The following is a 23,891-nucleotide window of genomic DNA, read 5'->3' as shown; positions in this document are numbered from 1 at the left end:
AGGTCAGGGCCAGCAAGGGCTCTTTAGCACCCTCAGGCCTCAGACACAGCAGCCTCCCCTCTGAGGCAAGTGTATACTAGCTCCTTAGAGAGACCTGGAAGCAGGAGGGACTTGCTTTAGAGTCACTTGGTGGCTGTGGGATATTAGTGGGCTGTTCCAAAGGACATAGAGCCAGGGCAGAGACAGTAGACTGGAAAGAGACATGGCATGAGAGCGTGTGGGCTGAGTGAGGGGGTCAAGCCACCCCAACGGGCACAAGCCAGGGAGCAGTGGGGTCTGGCTGGATGAAAGGAGGCTCACTTAGGAGCCTGGGTCTGAGTAATGGGCGAGTGCTGTGGGGAGATCTGGAACTTCTGTAAGGACAAGGACCTGTGTGATCAGAGACCAGGTTCTCTGGTGCTCAGCAGAGGGCTCAAGGAGGCCTGAGCTCGCTGCCAGGGGAAGCAAGGGCCATCTTCTTCTCCAAAGAAAGACAAAGCAGAAGGCAAGGGCGTCCCACCACCAGCAGGGCAGGAGTCTCACCAGCCAGGGCTCAGTCCCACAAGATCTGGGTAGAGCAGACCCAGAGATCACAGACAGCTCCAGCCAAGAGACCAGGTTATAAGGCAATTTCATGGCTATGAGACAGGTTCAAAGGCAATCATCAAAGTCAATTCACATGTCAGAGCTAGCCTCAGGTCCAGTGATCACAAGGCAGGCCAAGGTCACACTAGGAGTCCTTGGCTAGGCATGGACACAGCTGTGTTTGAGCTGGAGACTGAAACACCTCTGATGCAGCACAGAGAGGTTCTAAAGGTTCATGTGAACTTAGATCTCCTGCATCTATAGGTGTGGGTAGAGGCTCCAGGTGCAGTTGGTCAAGACCATTAAAGGCTTATGACTGCACCCAGAGCCTGTACCCACTCACTTAGGAGGAAAAGAGATGGACCTGGAGACAAGGCTACCAGGCTTTGATCTGAGGTGCATCAGGAAGCAGGCCTGGAGACAGGCACATACTTCTGGCAGAGACTGAAACGCCAGGTCTCAGCCGACATGAGCTTTTGCTGCAGGCAACTGTCTTGACTCGAGGAGTTTCACATAATTTCTTGCTGATTAACATAAAATTACTGGGTTTGATTCAGGTATTGAAAAAAAACAATGTGACAAACTATGAAACAGACCTTTCATACCACTTCCCCACACTCAACTTCAATCCAAAACCTCTCTTTCTCTGCTTCCTACTTTTCAGCTTTCTTGTGACACTCAGTACTTCCCAGTCCCCTTGGTGAACAAGCAGCAGGCAGGGCAGGAGGTAGGGCTGGTGTGTAGCTGTGCTTTCTCAGATATCATTTGGGAGCCCTGGCCAACTTCCCCCCCAGAGTCCAGGACATTCTGTGTGTTCTTCCTCTGGTGCCCATGATCAGAGCATACTGCCTGCAAACTCTTGTGCCTTCAGCCATGGCTTTGGTTTGCTTAGGAGAAAGTAGGCCTTTTATGCAAGTCAAATATGCAGAGAAGCGTGGAGTAGTCTCAGGCAATTATAGTCCCCAAAGGACTGAGAAGGTATGTCAGCTCCGAATCTTCTCCAAATGACATAATAAGGGAAAGCACACTTAGTCCACAAAGCACTTCTAATGCTGTCCTATGCAGCATTAAAAGGAGTGTGATTGCTTTGTGGCTGCTTGTTTTCCACAGACCCCTAGCAGTGCTGTGGATCTAAAACAATGCAGCACACCATGGAAGTGGTGTGCAGTGGAGATACAGATGGCAGTTTATTGATGTACCAAATTCAGTCATGCTGCCAGGGAACAAAAAGGATTACTGGACAATACCCGGACTTCATGGGAACTGGGATTCGTGTTCTTAAATTCCTCATGGACTTCAGAGCTCAGAAGCAGAAGCCAGTGTTTCCCCTCATGGCTGCTATTCCCTCATCATGTGTAACACCTGTCATTTGCAGAGTTGCTCCCCATGAGGGCTGCAGCAGCCACATTCACCATGGCAGGGCCTTTACAGCAAGTCCTGCTGGCCTAGACGAGCAATGCACAGGCACAGTTCCGAGCCCAGTCATTGATGAAGGGGTGTAGTTTTATTCAACTTTGCTGAATCTGTGCTTGTACATCTCATTTTAGATCCTATGGAGAAAGTTTTCTCTTTAATAAACCAAATAACTCTATCCCCTCTACAGTATTTATGATATTATTTTTCCATTCAGGACACAGACATCTTAAAATTACTCTGGACTTTTACCAAACAACTTTTCTTTTTCTTAAAAATTACCAGGTTCCAAGTATAATGCCACTGCTTTACATTTTCAGTATATCAACCAGAATCATCTGCTTGCAGGAGGAATAAAATAAGAAGGACAAAATTAGAACCTACATTGAACTCCCAAACCTAGTTTTCAACAGATGCCTGTCTTTCAAAAGACTGATAGACATTAATTCATACCCATAGTGACACCTAATGGCCCACATTAAAACGAGTCAAATAGTTCTGTAGCACAACACGAACATTAGGCATACTCTGTGCCTTGAAAAACTCTCTTATGTATATTTTCGGAAGCCACCATTTCAGCCTCGATTTTCTCAATTTCTTTGCCTTAAAATAGTCATCGAGCAGAAGAATAACTGAACAATAGAATAGCTGGGTTTTTTTTTTCTTCATGTAATGTAATAAATACTTCCATAATAAATGTTGATAGTTTTATTGTCATTGTACATAGAAAATGCAGAATGACAGATATGCTCATTTCAGTTTAAGGACAGTTTTGTGAACTTACACAATCTGCTACAATATTTTACAAGTCCTGCCCCTTTATTTTTTTTAATTGCTGCAAAATTATGTTGAGTGCTTTTGACTATGAGGAAAGCAGAACATAATGTACACAGTAAACCTTGAAATGCCATATCTCTTGAAAACTGGTTTTGCTTCAGTACTTGTGTTAACTGTAGCTAATCCTTTATGACTGTCTTGGGAAGACCAGTATTTGCAATTGTCCCATAAACTAGACTTCATAGGAGCTATGGCAATGTGTGTTACTGCTGCCAGCATGATTTCAAGTTATATTTAATGCTGACTTTGCAAACGGTTGAGGCAGCTCCAAAATCTGCCATGTATGTGTCTCCTTTTGTAAGCATTTTTGAAGTACTGATACTGTAAACTGCAGTTCTGTGTGTGTATCCCAGAAGAAGGAAGGGTGCTTAATTCAGCAATTAACACTAATAATCTTTTCAATTGGATAAACTGTAGCCTGAAACACCGTGACATAGGAAATAACATGTCCTGGATTATTAAATCAAAAAGCAATACTTCCTCCTATGATTCTTGTGGGTAATAGAGAGCTTGAGCAGTCCACCTTTTAAGACACTCTCCTCAAGTTTTTGAAGTTATATCTCTTAGGCATCACTTTGATATATTTACAGAGGAAATCTTTTAAAGCTGTCTGGAAAACAATAGCAAAATTAGTTATTGATGTGCCATATGGACATAAGCTGAAGGTTAGAAAAGGAGCTATAGGGTTTACCTTGCTTAAGCTCAAAAGCTCCTTAGTGGCTATATGAGTACATTCTGGTTTTGAAAATAAGATCCGAGTCCTGTTCTAGCCCACTTCTGTCCCACTACCCACTATATCATATGTTTCAGGTTGTGTGATGCAGTAAGCCAGAATGACAATGACATGTTTATTTTGCAATGCTTTTATTAGAATAAATAGAAGGACCACCAATTAACATTCACAAAATCTATGACATGTCACTGCAATGAAGGTGGGAGATTATATCAGTCAGGAAGATGCTGTATTTGGAGATGATAATCTATGAAGAAATGGTGGACTTTCTAGATGTTTCCTCAGAACAAAAAAGACAGACAGAGGCACAGAGAGACACAGCCTTATGCTAACATGCAGCACAAAGAAGCCCACATGCATTTCTGGAAGATGCTTTGCTAAAGCACAGAACTATGTCTGCAAGTTGCCCAGGCACCAATTCAATGGCGGCTGTCCAGAAAGGAATTGGGTTATTCTGAAAGCTGTGTTTCTTTCACTAGCCTCCTATAGAGAAACCAGATTGTCAATTAAAGTGGGAGTATTTCACACAAAAATCAAAGCAGTAGCCTGTCTCTCAAGTTACTCAATGGTGAGGGGAGATATTCCTAAACTACCGCCTGAAATTCTCATTCAATCTTGAATATAAGTTCTGAATACAAGTGATGTGAGCAGAAATACCTGCACCTAAACACCTGAAAAGTCATACACTTCTTCAAGGACATCTCACTAGATATTGAAGGCTTTCCACTTAAAGAAAATATTGAAGAGATGAGATTATACTACAATCCTACAGTAAAGGGGATCTGTTTCTGAGGGGAAGACAAGCTTTATTTCCAGCAATTTTTCTTCTTAGGGAGAACAATATTTACCAACAAAAAGGATGATGTTGGTTGGATTATGTTTGATGAAGAAAAGGAAAGGGTGGTTAGCCTTAAACTCTTCAAACTCAGAAGATTGTTTGACGTCTCCAGTCACATCTGTTGAGCTAGCCATCTCAGTGCCCTCTTCGTTGACTTCCATGTATGCCTTATGGGTGGCCTCTGATATCTTCAGGGTCTTTGCTGCAGAGATGCCAGACAGATCGGCTGCAGAGGTGAACAGGTCGGTCATACCCAAGGCCTTTAAGACAGCTATGAGGTTGTATTTTTTCTCAATCTTCATGCGCGGGAGGTACACTTTCACTTTCTTCTTTTCCATCACACTCGGACTGGTCCACTCCGTAAATTTATCAAAGTTGATTTTTTTCTCAAGCTGCAAAGAGAGGCAGGAATGAAATGCCTGAGACAAAAGTGTAAGGGCCTTAACAGCTGTTTTAATACCACTTGCTACTATATTTTTATTTACTTTGTGTACACAGTAGAACTTATCTTAAATGTATTTGCTTATATTGTATGCTTCCTCCTGACAATGGCCTATATATCATCTGTCTTAATGAAGTTCTCCAAAACATTGTCATCTGAAGATTTCCTCATCAGATCAAAAAACCTGTTCCTCCTGGTATATATTTTATTGATCACTTCCCTCACCTTAGTTCATTTCTAGTACTGCTTTTCCCACATACCTTTTAGTCAGCTCCTATACAGTCTTCTTCACCACTTCCATGTTTTAGTTTCCCTCAGATAAGCTTTTCTTGCTTAGCAAACTCTTGAGTGCCTTCCTGGAAGACTGAAGTCACTCAAGATTTTAAAAATATCTTGCTAGCATGTCTGTTTCTGGTACCTGACGGAGACCGATGCATATAACAACTGATTCAGGGCTACAATAGCACTATTCTGCTTTACTTTTGTTTTATGAGCACTGAGTCCAGTGCTCTTCTAAGATGCTAGTCTCAGCCTGAGCACTTGGTAGCACTTGGGAGGCCTTTTGTGCTTCCCCACCTGCTCAGCACAGCCATAGGGTAGGCAGCTGGGATGTAAATGGACAGCAAAAATCTGGTGGCAGCCAGGTCCTACTGAACTGATACCTGTTCTGTTTCCCCTGACAGGGCCATACCTGCTCCAGACCAGAGACGTCATCAGGCAACAGCACCAGCATGCTCAGCTTTCCACTGGCATATGGCAGCTCCAGGATCTTAATTTTCTCTGAAGGCACAAATCCTATTTTGAAAGTACTGTTCTGATACATCATTTGCACAGGTTTGCTTTCTTGCTGCAGAAACACAAATGTGAGATAATGTGACTGGAGAGTGATTTTTTCTTTAAGCAGGCAAAAGTACAAACTCTTTGAAAGGGACAGGATTCACTCTTGAACCATGCTGCCTTTGAAAAAGAGCTGTGTCTCCATTTTCCTCTTTTGTATGCTGGTGTGCCCTGGAAGACTGGTCACACACAGCTCATGCAAACACCCCATGGGCTTAGGCCCAGGCTCTGGCAGTGAGGGACCTAGCTAAATCACCCAACCTGTGACAACAACAGGCTGTATGCGTAACAGATTGGCTGTGCAAGCCAACAGCTGTCCTGGCCAGAAGATAGGTCCATGCCCTCCTACCTCTGTCACACTGAAGGGCACTTCCTGAGTCTCGTCTTCTTTAAATTCTGTCTTCCATATCGCTTTGAAGTAAATGGCATTCACAACGACCAGTGCAGTATCTTTACCAACAGAGCCTGACACAAGGAAATCTTGGATCTGTCCTTTAAGAAAGAGTCAGGGCAGAGAGTGATAAGTTACACCTGGTGTGCACAAATACCTGCAATAAAGGGTATGGGGATGGAGGGGTGCCACTTTGTGGAGTTTTGTTTTCATAGCAACAAGCAACCTGCTTTTGCTTGACCTTTTTTTCCTAGACATTATGAGGGGAGGAAGACAAGGGTACAGATTACGGTAGGCGGGGGAAAATATCTGCTACCCGTTTTTCAGTCCTTACCATTTGTCTCTTTCTCCACCCAGGAATTAATGAGCTGTCTTGCTTCCTCTGCAGCTGTTTTGAAGTCAACTTCTTCCATTCCTGCTTTGTAGAATTTCTTTGCACACTTTAAGTATTCCTGTAAGCAGAAGGATTGCTGTTGTCAGACAGATGAGTACTTGAAAATGTATGAATGTGAAAAGCAAGACTGAAATGAAGCAGAATGGTTAAAAGAACAGTGAACCTATGCCCCTATGTTTGAACATGTCAGTCACTGCTGACTTCCTGTAACTGAATCTTAAAGCTGTACAAGAAAGACTACTTCAAATACTTAGATCAGCACTTTTTTTAAGACAGGATTTTAAATTTAAATTTTTAAATATTTTCATAATTTTACTAAAACACGTTCAGTTTAATAAACATTTTTAAGGACAAACAATGTTAATTTCCTCTTCTTTATGACTGCTTTTTATTTTTAATACTGTGGTCTTACATTCTTAGATTCCAAAACCAAAGCTTTCTTTCACTGGGAAGATTTGATATTTGGCCTTGAAAAGAAATGCAAATATGGCAATTTCAGTCTTCATGCTTTTAAGTAAAAAAAATATTTTTCCTTTCCCTTAAAAGTTAAATTTTTTATTAAGAAACATATTCTAGCAAATGAGCAGCCATCTTGATTACTCTCTACGACTGTTGCAACATGAGTGTATTTCATGCCATTATGCTTTTGCCCAACCTCCATATAACAGCCACAGGAAGGTTCAAACTTATTCTGAGCAAGTTCCCCTTATGGCTCACAACCACTTCTTCACCAACAACAGTGGGTTGGTGATGTGGTGCTTCTGTAGGGTGGAGTCACAGGGCCTTTATGGGGCATCTTGCAGAAATCAGATCCCAATACAACTCACCGGAAGAATGGGGTATGTTTTTTCAATATAGAGTTTGTCAGCAAACTTCAGTAGGTATGTAGCATTTGGCATGGTGAGGTCTGAGAGAAGATCCTTGAGTGCATTGTGGATGTATTCAGAAGCGTCACACTGAGGTGATGTCATAAAAATAAGAAGACACATTGCATTAGTTTCTTCTTATAGTAAAATAGAATCATAGAATGGTTAGAGTTGGAAAAGACCTCAAGATCATCTCATTCCAACTGCCCCTGCTATGACATAAAACCTTAAAAGGTTGTCCCTATAAGTTAGGAGTCATTCTGCAATGGGATCCTCCCCTACAGATACAGGACTGTCACCTCTGGGACAGTAGGTGCTGTGGCGGTGCATTGTTCATCATTCTCAAGGTAAGTCCACTGAAATGTGTGTTTTGTAAGAGTGCAGTTTTGTTCCTGTCACTGACACTCTTGGTCTAAGAGTATTACCATAGTTTTTGACAGGGTCTGAAACTGTTTTGTTCTGAGGAGAAAATCAGACAGAAAGGCATATCAAGTTGTTTTTCTACCTCATAGTCAATAGCGTCTCCAATTCCTGTAATGTTATCAAAGTGAAGAACCTGCAAGAGAAAATGCCAGTGGTAGAAATAACAAGCATGACCAAGAATTATGTGAATTTGAGATTTACACATGATGCTTAACATTAAGCTGTTGTCTCAGAAAAAAAAATACTAACTGAAAACATAGATAACCTAAAAATTCACAACTGAGCTTGCAATTGGTTTATACCCTCTGTGGCCTTCTTGGGAACTGTAAATACTACAGTTTTCTTAGATGATAGTTTTTCTTTGGATGTCTAGAAATTAAATGAGAAGTTATATATACTGCTAATTGTATTCATTTCTTCCTGGGCCTTGTGGTTTTTATATATTAAAAAAATTACCCTGATCACATTATCTGGAAGATATCAGAATTTAGAAAAAAATCATATAAAATTTGATGACTGCTAATCTATTTTGTTATTGTTCTTGAGATTTTTTTTTCTAAGTCAAAGCTAACTGCGCCTTATAGTGACAATATGCAACTTTCCTTAGTATTTTCTCTAAATAACTCTCAATCCAATTCTCCATTTTGTGACTATGGTTTACTCATATATTAAAACAGGTGAGAAGCTCATCAGTGGTTAGTATATTTCAGTGATATTACTTAGAAGGAACAACAAGCACAAGCAGAGGTCACTTTACACCCATGTTGAGTAACTTACCTTCTTCATCTGAGATTTAGTGTTACCTCTTGCTCCCAGATAGACCATGGCGAGGGTTGAAAGGATGCTCAGGGGGGAGAAGAAGATGTTGTCATGAACATGGTGGACTTTGAGCTCTTTGAATACATCAAAAGCAAATTCTGCATTTGCTTCACTGATGGAACCCATTGTGAAATCACTGTTGTCTAAAGCAAACAGAAAGAGTCTGACTTATTATGTTGAAATACATTAATAGTAATGCAAGAAAGTTGGTACACTTGAATCCCTGAACTTGGTGCACAAGGTTTTTCTTTGCAACAAACAGAATACAGTGGTGTGGATTTAAAAGGCAAGCATGCTTTTGGATTCATGAGCAATGAGTGCTGGCTAGGTATCGATTATACATAGGCTTATTTGAAACTTGATTTCTCCCTCTCTGTATATATACACCGTATTGTTGAAAATGTTGCAAAGAATATTAGTTACCTTGAAAGAAGCATATTAACCGTTTTTTCTTGTTTCTTAAGAAAAAAAGAATCAACATAGATTTTTTTGAGACTCCAAATCAGGCTCTTCACTATCATTCTTAACATCACTTTTAAGGTCAATAAAGAGATTAGCAGGTCAGCCCTCTATAATCCAGACTGCTGCTAATTTCAGTATACAATGTACATGTCTGAAAAAACCGCATAAGTTTTGCTAGATTTATTCTAATTTCAGCCTAGTGTAAAGAGAAGCCAGATTCTTACACCACCTACTTTATCAGAGGTCCCCAAAATTAGCAACATTACTTTTATTTCTTTAAACAGGATTATAAAGGCATATCGTTAATTGCATCTCACTGTTTTCAAAAAGTGTTCTTTAATTTTTTATCACCTTTTCCATAAAATACCCCTTTAATAAGACAGTGCTTTTTCAGCCTTTTGTTTAATTTGTAGAGGTCTTCACATCTTCTGTATTTAAATATTTTTCTGCCCTTTTCTGCACATCCTTGTTAAATTTTCTCTCTAGTTTCAGCACCTTGCTTTTTGTATAACACTGGAGGAAATTATTTTTCAATAAAGGAGACAACACAGAATAGAAAATACAGTACTGTAAAGTCTAATACAACCATATGACATCTATACCACTTGCAATTTCCCACATAGACACAAACAGAAAGAACCTTGCTAGGGTGGTGGGTTTTTTCTTTAATCTTAGGAAATGTGACTAAAAGATAATACAGAGCTGCAGTATGCTGGGGTCACCAGAGCACACTGAACTCCTTAATTTAATTCAGAGAATATCTTCCATAAAACCTGCAAGTGAGCTCTAGTTGCACCCTCTGGAATTTAAGCAAATTCAATTTTGTCTTCAATTCTTAATGAAAAATTAAAAGGATAGAGGGAAAAGGAACAAAGGCTGTCACAGCATATCACCAGCTTTCAACGTGAAACAGCTATTACACAAAAGTTTAGTTCATACAAACAAATACTTCGACTTTTATGCATGGTAGAATATGAAACAGTAAAGTAATGCAGAACACATGTGAAAGTGAGGGGAGGTTTCAGCAGAAGGCATCCTTTAATCATTTGTTTCTTCAACTAACTCTGAAAGTCATAAACATGAGGTTACATTAATCTTTTTGCAAGTTCTGTTGCAGACAATTTTTCTGAAATTGCAGAAGAGAACTTCACTCATCATCAAAAGAGATGCTTACCTTTTCAGCTTCACCTGCAAAGGTAATAGTACAGCTCTCAGCTGTACTTGGGGCAGACTTGCTGAGCTCCTGGGAATATATGTGTAATTTTGTGACACGCCCCTTGCTGCCTGTTCTGTGTTTAACAAATAAAATGATGGATGGAACCCAATGTCTGATGTGTACTTTTACTTGGAATAAGTCCATTCTTTAGGAAAAAAAAAAAGCCTGAATGCCTGCATGAAGGATTTTCCACTAAAATTCCTAACAAGTCCAGAATGGGAGATTTATTCATATAGCACATGAAACCTTGCAGAAAAGGAAGGATCATATTGAAACAGCTGAAGCAAAAATAGTGTAAAAGCTATTCATTGGAACTTGAATTGTAAGTATGATTGATAATGGCAGCAGTAGTGTGGCATAGCTTATAAAAATAAAAAAAATGTAAGAAATTGAGCCTTGCAGAATGTCTCTAAGGAATTTTGAGTTTATTTCTTAGTTATTCCTCTGTATCGAGTACTGACAGGCCAGTTCCCTTGCAGAGTCTTTGTTCTATTAACTCAAAAAATTTATCAAGATCAGCATCTGCAGGACTGCTTGCTGTGGTGTGCCCACACTACACTTATTGCAATTTTTCTCTCTCCTGTTGCTGGCTGGACTACCAACATCACTGGTCTTTTTTCCAACCAGAACACATTGCTCTGGCTGAAGAATGCGGAAACTTCTGCTACTTGAGAAAGAGCACATGCTTCATACGTTAGTTGCCAAATCTAATAAAATTGAAAAAGATTATTCTGCAAAAATATGTATGCCATTACCCAGTACCACTGTTTCACAGTTCACAGACCTCAGTTTCACAGCTTTTCATCCTACAGCAGCCTAACTCAGGGAACTCAGACATAGTCACAGTCTGTACAGCACACGAGTAGAACAAAACCTTCACTGAGCATATTGTGGGAATAAAAATTAATTTCAAAGGTAGTATTCAGAGCATCTGTATAGAGAAGTATTACAGAGCTGAAGAAAAATGTATTGGAGAAACAAGGATTGAGGTCGCTTTTCAAATTTGGGCATCAGGATATTTAAATCTCAGTAAGATGGTATCATAGAATCATAGAATGGTTAGGACTGGAAGGGACCTTAAATCTCATCTAGTTCCAAACCCCCTGACATGGGCAGGGACACCTTCCACTAGACCAGGATGCTCAAAGCCCTGTCCAACCTGGCCTTGAACACTGCCAGAAATGGGGCATCCACAATTGCTCTGTGCAGCCTGTGCCATTGCCTCACCACCCTCACAGAAAAGAATGTCTTCTGAAATCCATCTAATCTAAATATCTCCCTTTTCAGCTTAAAGACATTTCCCCTTGTCCTGTCAGTACATGCCCTTGTAAAAAGTCCCTCATTCTTGCAGACCCCTTTAGGTACTGGAAGGCTGTTTTAAGGTCTCCCTGGAGTCTTCTCCAGGCTGAGCAACCAGAAAAGGATTCAAACTCACTGCTAAAATTTTGAGGAATAGTTTAAGGTGAGTTTGTTCTTTTCCTTTTCCACAGGTCACAGCACCAGATGCTAGGTTCAAAATGTGCCTTTTGTGCGTATAAAGACCATTCTTCAGATCTTTCATAAGTAACTTCATGGCACTTCAGGTGAGCAAAACAGCTGAAAAAACATTCATGGTCTGCAGGACAGTCATAATATACAATAGCAAGCAGAAAAGAAGTCACATAATTCCTTTGAAATGAAAGAATGAACAGACAATAAAAGAAACAGCTTTGACCTCTCTGAATGCCATGTGATTTTAAAACAGAAACCCAAAGTCAATACACAAAATGCCTCTGAAATTGTTTAGAACAAATCATGCTCCTGGAAAAAAAAAAAAAAAAAAGAGGTGAACCCTTTAACCCTTTTAGTTGTCTATACAAGTGGAAAGCCTCTGATCTGTCCCTGCCTTTCTCCCTAAGGCAGTCCTTGTTAGTCCTGTTAAGCTGAAGATGCTAGTGCAATAACAGTGAAGAGCTCAGTCTGGACTGGTGCACTTACATAACAGTAGTATTTTACATGGCACAACGACACCCACACAGGCTTCTCTGCTACAGCTGTTGTTATACAGCAAACGTGCTTTTGAGGAAAGATGTTTAGCCCTTGCTTCACATTGTTGACCCATCACTGCAAATCTGTTGTAAAGGCAGTAAGCTATTCCCTCACAGGAGTGATACATAAATGGTACACCACCACTGATTTAAGTCCCATTTATCTGAAAATGGTATCACCATGATGGTAGAAAGACAGATCAAATAGGTGAATGTGTCTGTCCAATGCTGAATACTTCTAATAACACGACTGCGAGAACTCTCTAAAATGCAAACTGTTCCTGTGGCTGCTGCCTCTTCTGCCTTTTCTGCTTAAGACTGCTTTGATTCTGTTCAAACAGGCTTTAGCACTCATGGCCATGGTCCATTGTTACATACTTTACAGCTCAGAAGTCAGAGGGTTAGCCAATATGCTCTACCCTGTCAGTTATAATTTTCCAATATGCCTTGAATCTTTTTTCTTGACAACCAAATTGACTAGCAGTACAGTCTGTCACTTTGGCATTAATGCACCATCTACCTGAATCACATTTGGATCATCCTAGTCAGCTTGTAACTTAGAAGCTACAAAGATACCCAGTAAGCCAGTAGAGTTGTTTCACAGCAGACAATTTGTAGCATTAATATTGTTGGCAATGGCGTGGTTTTTTTAAACAATTCCTAGTTGAATACATTCATTGATGAGAGCTGGAGCCCTGCAACATCTTTCTTAAGGGTTAAAGAGGGAGGCAGAGCACCTTAGGAGAAAAGGTGATGCAGGAATCATAGGAAGACTGAAGGAAGAGTGCACATCAGTTATAACCATCCTGACTTTGATGCTAAAATATTCATTCCTTCTAAGCCAGGTTGGTTGGGGCTTTGAGCAACCTGGTCTACTGGCAGGTATCTCTGACCTGGACAGGGGTTTTGGAACTAGATGATACTTAAGGCTCCTTCCAACTCAAACTATTGTGTGATTCTATGATTCTGTGAAAGGATTTTTTTTGTTTTGCAGTACAGAAGGGACAGTACACTCCTCTAGAAGCATGTCAATACACAAGCCAGGTTACAGTTTTTGTTAGCATTTCTATTTTTTATTGGGCAAATCAATGGATTGCTCTTTCTAGCACAGCTGTGTAATGCACACAAAAGCAAAAGGATGTGTTTTGCCACATGTAGTTTCAACAATGCTTGTCCCAAGAAAGAGGTCAGCTAAGGTTCTGATGTCCTTTACTCTGACAGGCATTTCATTGTGGTGCTGTCCCTAAACCAACAGACTCAGGCATCTGACCCTTTCCAAAAGGATATGAAGTCCAGGTCAGCTCACAGGCCAAAGCACAGTCCAATCACAAGAACCCACACAGAACTCAAGAGTTAAGTTCCCCTTCACTCTGATCCTCTTTTGCCAGTACAAAGGTGCATTTTGGTTGCTTCATGTTTGTCTGGCTCTGTGTGACTGCCAGTGATTGTTTAGTTAGTTGCCACCGCAGACCTTGTTGCTGTAGCTATCAGTGATGGTTTCTCTCTCAATTGTCCTGTAGGACTGTGTTCTTTCCCCAGTCTGAAGAAAATTAGTTGTCTGGTCAAGCTTCTTCAGACAGGAGCTTGTAGCCCACATGACATTTGTTACCCTGGAGAGGAGAAAGTGCAGGGCAGTCTTATCCAGGTGCATAACTTATTTGATGGGAGGGTGAAAAGAAGATGGAGCTTGACTTTCTCTAGTGCTTTAGGCAAGAGGGAATGGATGCAACTTGAAGTAGCATAAATTCTATTTAAACATAAGAAAACACATTTGCTTATGGGGAGAGAGATAAAGCCAGGCTGCCCAAAGAGGCTGTGGAGTCTCCATCCTTGGAAATATCCAAAACCCAGCAGGGTTGCTGTAGCTGACCTTGCTTGAAGAGGGGATCTTGGTGTAGACAATTGGCAGAGGTAATTTCCAATCTCAAGTGTTAGAATCATAGAATAGTTAGGGTTGGAAAGGACCTTAAGATCATCCAGTTCCAAACCCCCTGCCATGAGCAGGGACACCTCACCCTAAAGCATGTCACTCAAGGCTTCATCCAACCTGGTCTTGAACACTGCCAGGGATGGAGCATTTACAACCTCCCTGGGCAACCCATTCCAATACCTCACCACTCTAACAGTAAAGAATTTCTTCCTTATATCCAATCTAAACCTCTGCTGTTTAAGTTTCAACCTGTTACCCCTTGTCCTATCACTACAGTCCCTAATGAAGAGTCCCCCACCAGCAATGCTGTAGGCCCCCTTCAGATACTGGAAGGCTGCTATGAGGTCTCCATGCAGCCTTCTCTTCTCCAGGCTGAACAGCCCCAACTTTCTCAGCCTGTCTTCATATGGGAGGTGCTCCAGTCCCCTGATCATCCTCGTGGCCCTCCTCTGGACTTGTTCCAACAGTTCCATGTCCATTTTCTGTGATTTTGTGTTATATGTAGAGGAAGATCTCCAGGGAGATGGAGACAGCAGGGTTATTTCCCATTACTGTGCAAAGTACCATGGTACAGATAAGGCACTTACTATGGGAATGTTTGGCAAGTCCCAGAGTACTGTTTCCATGTTGTAGAGGGAGCAACATCATGTCATACTGGGGAGCCCTGGGCCTCTCTTTGTGTTTTCTAAAGGTGTGTTAATTATACCAAGAGGTGCAGAAGGTTTCAGACTTTTTCTTGCCCCCATGTGTTACCTGCCAAGCCTTCCCTCTGGTGATGCACAGTAGTCTGTCAGAGTAAAAGGGTCTCAATTCTTCAGAAAACAAAAAGAAAACATAAGCCTTTGGAAGGCCAGTAGCAACAAGGAGGTTTTAGAGGTTTATTTATTTTTCTCTGTTTTCAACTAAAGCATTTTGGAGCATTTTAATATTGTTAAAATTTTATTAAATTACTAAAATAAAATATTGTTAAAATGAGAACCAGAACCATGCCTGGGAAATGAAACCTGCCAGGTGAAAGCACAGAGGTTCTCATGCAGAGCATTGGGTCCAGCCATGCTCCTGAAGCATCTGAATCTTTCCACTGCATGGTTGGTTGGTGGTTGAGAGCAGAGTTTCTGACTCACAAACCCCATCTCTCTGGGACACAGGATGTCCCTAATATCTTGTCTCTAATATCTCTAGGGGTTTGGAATGTATAGGGGCCACACAAGGCATTCATCATCCCACCGGCCAGGTCTGACACCCCTTTCCTGGGGAATACTTTTCCACAGCCCTTTAAATATTGTGCCTCCTGCCTGGTTTGTGGTGACCAGGTCCAGGTCGTAGCCATTGGCACTTTATTGCAGGTTTGGTACAGTATTGCTGAATTTGTACTTTTTGCTGCATTGCGTTTCCTCTTTTGAGAAGGAGGAAACATTGTACTTGCTTGTAAGCCTTGCGGCTCCTTTGCTTTTTTTTCCATTCCTTCATTTTGACATTTCTTGTTCAGGAAACAGCGTTGGTCACTGAGGCATGTATTTGTACTTTAAGCACTTTCCAGTTTAATAATCATAGGAAGGAAGGGTAGTTTGCAAATGTAACACTTTTCAAATCTTATTGTTTAAGTGTACAGGCTTTTAAAATTAAGGGACTGGATCAACTGCTTCTGGCTACAAGAGATGCAAGGGGTGAATAAACTGCTTATGATAAACCTCAAGATGTCAAAATTTTGTATCTCTTGGAACTGTTTATATCATTGCTTTAGTTTTCAAAGAACAAAAATTAAAGTATGCTTGGTAAAATAGTTGGTTTTACCACTGAAAAAGAGCTTATTCTGTATCACAAATATCCTGATGATATTCAAATAATGTGAATGTCTGACCCGTAGCAGCAGCTGCTTCCCTTTACAGATCCGCTTTTGTCACATCACACTGTGTTAATGTGGAAACAGCAGATGTTAACAACAGAGTTGCTCATTTCAAGACACTCAAGGGCAAAATACTTTGCCTAATAGTCGTCAATCTACTTATTCTTTCTTGTATCTTTCAGTTATGTGATTTTCAGATAACTTCATCATCTAAAGTGGCAGAGCTGCTAGTATAGTTGTTCCTTGAAATATTTACCAGTGTGATTGTCAGTGCATTTTTAATACCCATTGGAATTGCATTGAAAAATACAATACAATAAAAATAAATTAGTATTCCATTGGACTATTTCTTAGTAATTTGTAATACAGAGAGGAATCAAACTCCAGATGTGTGAATTTATGCATTTCATAAATGCTTAGGAAGCTTCATATTTACATGCTTTATTTATTCTAAAAATAGGATTTTGTACTAAACCCCATTTTACTCCCAACAGTTACAGACGTAATTATTTTTTTAAGGATTTGTGGACCAGAAAATGACTGTAATTCTCATGACAAGCATTTGTGATTTTATTTTATTATGTTAACAAAAAAATCAGTTGTATGCATCAAAACCAGTAATGTATGATTAGAATGAAAAAAGGACACAGCACTGAGCCAATATACCCATATTTGCAGATGGCAATGAACACATAGAAAGAAAAAGGCAGAGAATATTAGGATTCTCATGTATTTCTTAAACAAGAGATGTAGCCTTGAACCACCAGAGCAACAAAGAAGCCCAGCTGCGTTCATAGAAGAATTATGTACCTGATGTTTGAACTCCACCTGAGGGCTTTCCAGTAACTAATTGAATTTTACTTGATAGGCAAGCTCAGCAGAGACAGGGATAATTTTGAAAGCTGTGTTTTTTCACAGAACTCCCATGGAGAAATCAGATTTTTTACTACCACTTGCGGGATTTTTTACAAGAATCAAAACGTGCACAAATGTGGCATGTCTTGCAATGTTTTCAACAAGAATTCAGACAGCTCTTTGGTCTGATAGCTCTCACTGAGTTCTGGATCATATGGATCATCCATATATCCATGTTTCAGGCTTTGAATCTACACTCTGTGAGAAGGCATAATTGCACCTAAGATCTTCTTTTTCCACTCCCTGAACTTGGAAGGAGACTCTCCATGACCTTGGAGAACCTCTGAAATTCAGAGTTAGGCGAGTAAGTCATGGTGAGAGGAAAACTCTGATGAATGGATATGTACACCATTTACCAACAGCTAAGCAAAAAAATAGTTGAAATGTACACAGGGACCAGTCAACAGCTTGCATTGCAGAATCTTAATCACAAACATCTACACCAGACTGGAGATCTCAAAGCCCATGTTTCAGGAACAGCATGGGTTTGTCAACGGAATATACTAGGGCATGGAATGAGCACAACTTGTTCCCTTAATGAAAATCACTTGGCCGCTTCTCAGCTGATGGGAGAATCTAGTCTCTGTTGGCTCAGTCTCTCTTCAGCTCAAGCAATCCTGGAATTAGTATGAGAAGGGAAAGTAGTAAACATGTTTTTTCCTCACCTGCAGGTATGGAAGCTTCCCAAATAGGCATTTCTTAGATTAGGCTTTCCATTTGGAGAAAATATTGAAGAGATGAGATTATACTACAATCCTACAGTAAAGGGGATCTGTTTCTGAGGGGAAGACAAGCTTTATTTCCAGCTCTTTCTTTCTTTAGGGGGAGCAATATCTACCAACAAAGAGGATGCTGTTGGTTGGATTATGCTTGATCAAGAAAAGGAAAGGGTGGTCAGCCTTGAACTCTTCAGACTCAGAGGAATGTTTGACGACTCCAATTACACCTGCTGAGCCAGCCATCTCAGTGCCTTCTTCGTTGACTTCCATGTATGCCTTATGGATGGCTTCTGATATCTTCAGGTTGTTTGCTGCAGAGATGCCAGACAGATCGGCTGCAGAGCTGAACAAGTCGGTCATACCCAAGGCCTTTAGGACAGCTGTGAGGTTGTATTTTTCCTCAATCTTCATGCGCGGGAGGTACACCTTCACTTTCTTCTTTTCCATCACACTCGGACTGGTCCACTCTGTAAGTTTTTCAAAGTTGATTTTTTTCTCAAGCTGTGAAAAGAAGCAGGAAGTTAAACACCTGGGATGTGAATACAACTTCTTCTTACCATTCATTTTAATCAAGGCTATTGTACAGAAAACAAGCCAGACTGTTTCCTAAAGTGCATCCTATCAACATCCTTCTCGTAGTTTATTATTTGCTTCTTCAGTACTGCCTGTCACTGTCCTTTTATTCAGTTTCTTACTCACTTGACACATCCCCTTTTGTCCAACTTATGTCTCATGAGACACAACCCAACAGTTACACAGCCTAACAAATTTTCTTTTACTAGTTTTCATGCATATGGCTGACTCAACCTGACTTAAAGCAGTTTTATGTTTTCTTTTACTAACTGTTCTGTTCTCATTTTCTATTATTGTATGATCATGAATTCTTTCTGATGTTGATGCTAGATTCAAGTCTCCTCTGTTTTCATAGAATAATAGAACAGTTAAGGTTGAAGGAACCTTAGGATCACAAAGTTCCAAACACCCTGCTATGGGAAAGGACACCTCTCGCTAGTCCATGTCAACCAAGGCTCTGTCCAGCCTGGCCTTGAACCCTGTCAGGGGTGGAGCAATTACCACATCTTTGGGCAACCTGTTCCAGTGCCTCAAAACCCTCACAGTGAAGAACTTCTTCCCTATATCTAGTGTATAATATGTCTTGTATACAATATATCTTATATCCTTATATCTATTTTCTTTCTTCGGTGTGTAATTTCCAGCTGTCTTTTATGTCTTTCCATCTCCATATTCACAACTCTCTGAGGTCTTAATCGATTAAGTGTTATTGATCAGTAAGTTTAGCTTGGTTTCACCATTTCATAATCAAGAATATTTTATTTAGATCATGCTGAATCTGTTTTTTTATTCCATGATGACATAATCATAGCAATTTTTGAAAGCAGCCCTATATATGATGTTTAATGAGGATTTTGCTAAATAATAAATAAATAACTAAATATGTAAAATTTAGAATTCCTGCAAAGAATGTCTGGTTCTCATCAGTTTTAACAACATTTCCCTCAACAGTTTCTTTGGGGATGGAGGTGAAATTACCTCTCGAAGGAAAAAAAACTATCTACCCATGCATGTATCCTATTCTGCAGGGCTACAGCAGCACTACTTTTCATTACTTTCATGTTATTACACTGAATCCAAAGTTCTCCTAGGAGGCCAGTCTCTGCCTGAGCACTTGGGGGGCTTTTGCACACAGCCATCGGGTAGGCGGGTAGGATGTAAATGCATAACAAAAGATCTGGTGGCAGCCAGGTCCTACTGAATTGGTACCTTTTCTGCTTCCTCTGCCAGGACCATACCTGCTCCAGACCAGAGATGTCATCAGGCAACAGCACCAGCATGCTCAGCTCTCCACTGGCATATGGCAGCTCCAGGATCTTAATTTTCTCTGAAGGCACAAATCCTATTTTGAAAGTACTGTTCTGACACATCATTTGCACAGGTTTGCTTTCTTGCTGCAGAAACACAAATGTGAGATAATGTGACTGGAGAGTGATTTTTGTCTTTAAGCAAGCAAAAGTACAAGCTCTTTGAAAGGACAGGATTCGCTCTTGAACCATGCTGCCTTTGAAAAAGAGCTGTGTCTCCATTTTCCTCTCTTACCTGCTGCTGTGCTCAGGTCAGACACATATCTCTCAAACCAGACAGCAAGGAGATTAGTTAAATCGCCTGGCCAATGACCAGATCATGTTGTATGAGTAACACCCAGATTGCTGCCTGTGCAAGCCCCCGGTCTGGTTTCTTGGCCAGAAAATATCCCCCTACCTTTGTCATGCTGAAGGGAAATTCCCGAGTGTCTTCTTGTTTAAATGCTGTCTTCCATATCCCTTTGAAGTAAATGGCATTCACAATGACCAGCAGAGTATCAGGATCAACAGAGTGTGGCTCAAGAAAATCTTGGATCTGTCCTTTAAGGAAGAAGCAAGGCAGAGAGTGGTAAGTTTCACAGCAGTAGTCTTGCATTATAGAGGTCAATTAACATGCTGCTTCTTGGTTTGACTTCCTTTCCTTAAAAGGTCTGTACATGGAATTCCTTTTCATAAGGATGATTTAATACAGAATGACTGGCACCTGGCCAGACGTTTCTGCAAACAGACAGGAAGGATCAGGAGCGGTATACATCTCCAGCGCTTAGAAAAAGTTTATATATAAAAGAAGGAAAAGGAGAGGGAAACAGCAATACAGATTTTGTTTCTTACAGTGCTTTCTCACATTGTTTTTCCTCCCATCTCAGCCCAATAAATGCACATAGCTCATGAGTCATTCCTTTCCCACCATCAGCCTAGTGAGTGCATTGCTTCATTTCAGGAAACCCACTTGTTACCTACCCATCCAGCATATCCTTGTAAAATTATGCCAATGTCAGGGCTAACCTTGCATGAGTTAAGCTCTCCAGATACAGAAAGTGTGCCTATAAAGTGTGCACATCCTGGCATCTGTGCCTCTGCCAGATATGTTTAAAACACAGTCACTGCCACACAGATGCAATAAAGTCATCACTTTCCACAGGAAATATCTACAAATGGGGATGGGATTGGAGGGTAAATCTCTCCTCTAATGTTCAGTCTTTCCAGAAGTGGTTCAAATACAGTTGTGAGAGGAAAGTATACTTCAAAATCTTGTCTGACCTTACCGTTTGTCTGATTTCCCACCCAGGAATTAATGAGCTGTCTGGCTCGATCTGATGCTGTTTTGAAGTTAACCATTTCCAGACCTGTTCTGTACAGTTTCTTCACACATTTTAAGTAAATCTGTAAAGACAGCAATTGTAGCCACCAAACTAGTCATTCTTTTAAAAACAGTATGAAAGTGATATAAAGCATGGCTAAAAAGATTTTTATAGTGATGTCATGGTTAGGCTGTTCTCATTGCTTACTTTCTGGAAGAACCTGCTAAAACTGGTTTTTATTATTCTGATCCACAACATTTTCAGATCTGGGAATTTTACTACTTTACCAGTTAAGAGAATATATATTAGAAATACTTAAATGTTTTCTTGAAGAAAAACTGATTCAAAACCACTGTTTAGGTTCATTTCAGAGTGTTTTATTATCATTATGTCCACTCTTTTTATTCTAAAATTTTTTCTTTATTTTTAAAAATAAGAAGTTTCTTTGATCTGGAATATTTGTATCCTTTGTTTTGAAAATGTCAAATGAAAGATTTGGACATTTTCAGAAGTTGGTTTCCAGGTGATGTTTTCAATTGGAGAAATGTGCTAAAACCAAATAATTTCCTGAAAAAAAACAAACAAACTATTAAAATAGAAGCAAGCAAAGAGAGAGGAATTACATTACCAAATACTTTTGGCTTTTACTCCATTTTTTACCAGGGTCATCTTTTTGCCTGGAATTGCTATCATCAGTGATGTGGCAAAGGGAAAAGCCATGGAGGTCCACACCAGTGGATTAACAGATCACTTAATCTGGGCAGTCCTCCTGGATTGCAGGTTTACACAGAGTTTAGCAAAAAATCACCACGATGTACAACTTACCGGTAAGATCGAAGATGTCTTTTCAGCATAGAGTCTGTTGGCAATGTGGAGTGAATAATTGGCTTTTGGTGCAGTGATATCAGACAGAAGTTCTTTAAAAAGTATGTGGATATTCATAGACTTGCCACACTGAAAGTTGTTGGTAAGAAAATAAAAAGTTACAGTTTTTAGCTTATTTTACAAGGAAGAGAATCATTTGTAAGGTACAAGTAGCATGGAAAAATGCACAGTGTTTGGATGTCTGCAAATGAAGATCTACTACAGTCTGAGATCTCCATGGGAGGGATGCTCAATATAAGCAATTGATGTACAGTTAGTTCGCAACATATGATGACACTTATTCTAGGTGACAACAAGCAGAAAACTTCTGTAATGAACATGAAATTGTAGAAGTGAGGTGAGAAAAACAAAAATTCAGGTGTCAATGACTGCATTTGGCAAATTGTCATAGATATATAGCCTCTAGCTTCAAGTTTCTGCTTGTGTTTTTACAGCAGCTTTCTGCTGAAGCTGCAGATAGGATAAGAGTGCTAGATGACTAGGAAGTGTTTTATGGGGACAGGCCAGGGAGCATGGCTGGTGTTACCTTTGTGGAGGCAGCAGATTGAGGAAAGCACACAGGTGGTATCAAGGTGCTGGGCCCTCTCATGGTGCTCTTCAGGTAGCAGTGAGAATTGGAGGCAGGAAAAGTCCCTGCAGCTTTTGAACAATGGGGTTATTCTCCAGCCGTTGAGGCCTCTGGGCTTTTTTCTGACAAAGGGGCATCTTCCTGCCCCACTTTGGAGTCTGACTACTGTAATCTGGTTCTAGGTACTGAGCCCCTTTCAAATGTTCTTTGCAGGTGTGCATATGCTTGTCTCTACAAGAAAGTAGACTGTTGCCAAAAGCATCCTATCCTGTTCTTTCACTTGTTCTAGTGCTACATGTGCAGCCTGTTTTCTTTTCCTGTTTTTTTTTCATTTGTTGGTTGGTTTTGTTTTTAACCTCAGGGATACATCTGAAACTGTAGGAGTGAGGTCTCTTAAATTAAGAATGTTACCGAAGGTTTGGAAAGGCATTGAACCTACTTGAAGCACCATCAGAACAGTCTCTTCTCAGGAGAAAAATGTGAAAGAAATATATTTACCTTAGATTTCTGTACCTTGGTCTGAGCAGCTCCTCCAAGCCCTGCAATTTTGTCAAAGTGAAGAGCCTGAAATTGGAAGCAGCAATAGAAAAAATTAAGTATGCGAAGTCTACTGAGAGTCACTGGTGTTTGTGTTGAAACTATGGGTTTGGACTAAACAGGTCTGATTAACACATGGATGAATTAAGACATTTCATGTGAGGTTTAAATCTTTTTTTCTTTTTTTTTTTTTTTACTGCATGTGCCACACTGAAAATTTGTGACTATGATGATTAGCTTAGATCCCTTCTTTTCCAGTTAATCACATTCAGTCTATAAACCAGTTACAACCTTATTGTACTGTATTTATAACTGTGATTTATAACTATTCTATGATTCTATGATTTTGTTCTCTGAATGCTTCCTCTTTTGCATATTGCAAGTTGTCCTTTCCACCTGGAAGAAATCAGGTCTGTGAAATAATAAAAGCTGAAGTAAGAGATTCTGTCTCAACAGTCCTTCAAGACTGTTCTTTCTTAATGGAAACCAAAGGCCATTCTTGCTCTTAATTGAGAAGAGCAATGATGGTAAGTGAAAACTCAGCTCAAGATCCAAACCTCACAGTTTGGAATGCCATTCTTTTTCTAGGCAGGTTTGAATCCATTACCACTTACCTTCTCCATCTGATATTCAGTATTATCTCTTGCTCCCATGTAAACCATGGCCAGGGCTGCAATTATGCTCAGGGGGGAGTAGAAGATGTTGTCGTTGGCATGGTAGACTTTAAGCTCTTTGAATACATCAAAAGCAAATTCTGCATTTGCTGCACTGATAGAGCCCATTGTTAAATTTAATGCTGTCTAAAATAAACAGAAATAGGATTGTCTAGTGGTCATATGTAGCACTTGCTTTAAAAAGTACTGTCAATAGTGCAGAAACTGCTAGTTTTTTGCAGTTTTTGTGGTGCTGAACCAATGAATGGTATAAAGCCTACAAATTCTGCAATCATTAGAAATATTGTAACTCCTGACCCATTTATCTCTGAATACATGTTTCTTTTCTTTCAGCAAGTTACTACCTCATCATCAAGATAATATCTTATACTTGA

General features: G+C 40.1%; 2 protein-coding genes across 3 annotated transcripts; both read right to left on the bottom strand.

Moving 5' to 3' along the window:
* Positions 1 to 4,375: 4,375 nt before the first annotated feature.
* Positions 4,376 to 8,707, bottom strand: LOC101872909 (ovalbumin-related protein Y-like). 2 transcript variants are annotated; one of them, XM_005149933.3, is made up of 7 exons: positions 8,516 to 8,707; positions 7,821 to 7,871; positions 7,277 to 7,405; positions 6,390 to 6,507; positions 6,014 to 6,156; positions 5,519 to 5,674; positions 4,376 to 4,777 (listed from the first exon to the last, which is right to left on the bottom strand). In XM_005149933.3, exons 1-7 carry the CDS (start codon positions 8,681 to 8,683, stop codon positions 4,376 to 4,378), a joined length of 1,167 nt encoding a protein of 388 aa, XP_005149990.1. In that variant the 5' UTR covers positions 8,684 to 8,707. The 2 variants fall into 2 exon arrangements, with proteins under 2 accessions (XP_005149990.1, XP_033916942.1); XM_034061051.1 differs by having other exon boundaries at positions 7,277 to 7,412; positions 7,813 to 7,871; positions 8,516 to 8,692.
* An 8,785-nt stretch (positions 8,708 to 17,492) lies between these two features.
* On the bottom strand, positions 17,493 to 23,625 carry LOC101873078 (ovalbumin-related protein X-like). The gene is made up of 7 exons (XM_005149934.3): positions 23,458 to 23,625; positions 22,820 to 22,870; positions 21,679 to 21,807; positions 20,818 to 20,935; positions 19,950 to 20,092; positions 19,484 to 19,639; positions 17,493 to 18,173 (listed from the first exon to the last, which is right to left on the bottom strand). Exons 1-7 carry the CDS (start codon positions 23,623 to 23,625, stop codon positions 17,772 to 17,774), a joined length of 1,167 nt encoding a protein of 388 aa, XP_005149991.2. The 3' UTR covers positions 17,493 to 17,771.
* Between the last annotated feature and the right edge of the window lie 266 nt (positions 23,626 to 23,891).

Source organism: Melopsittacus undulatus, chromosome 1 (genome assembly GCF_012275295.1).
Source record: "Melopsittacus undulatus isolate bMelUnd1 chromosome 1, bMelUnd1.mat.Z, whole genome shotgun sequence".
NCBI lineage: Eukaryota > Metazoa > Chordata > Aves > Psittaciformes > Psittaculidae > Melopsittacus > Melopsittacus undulatus.
Note: the sequence above shows the minus strand (reverse complement) of the source record. Positions and strands in the feature narration are given on the sequence as shown.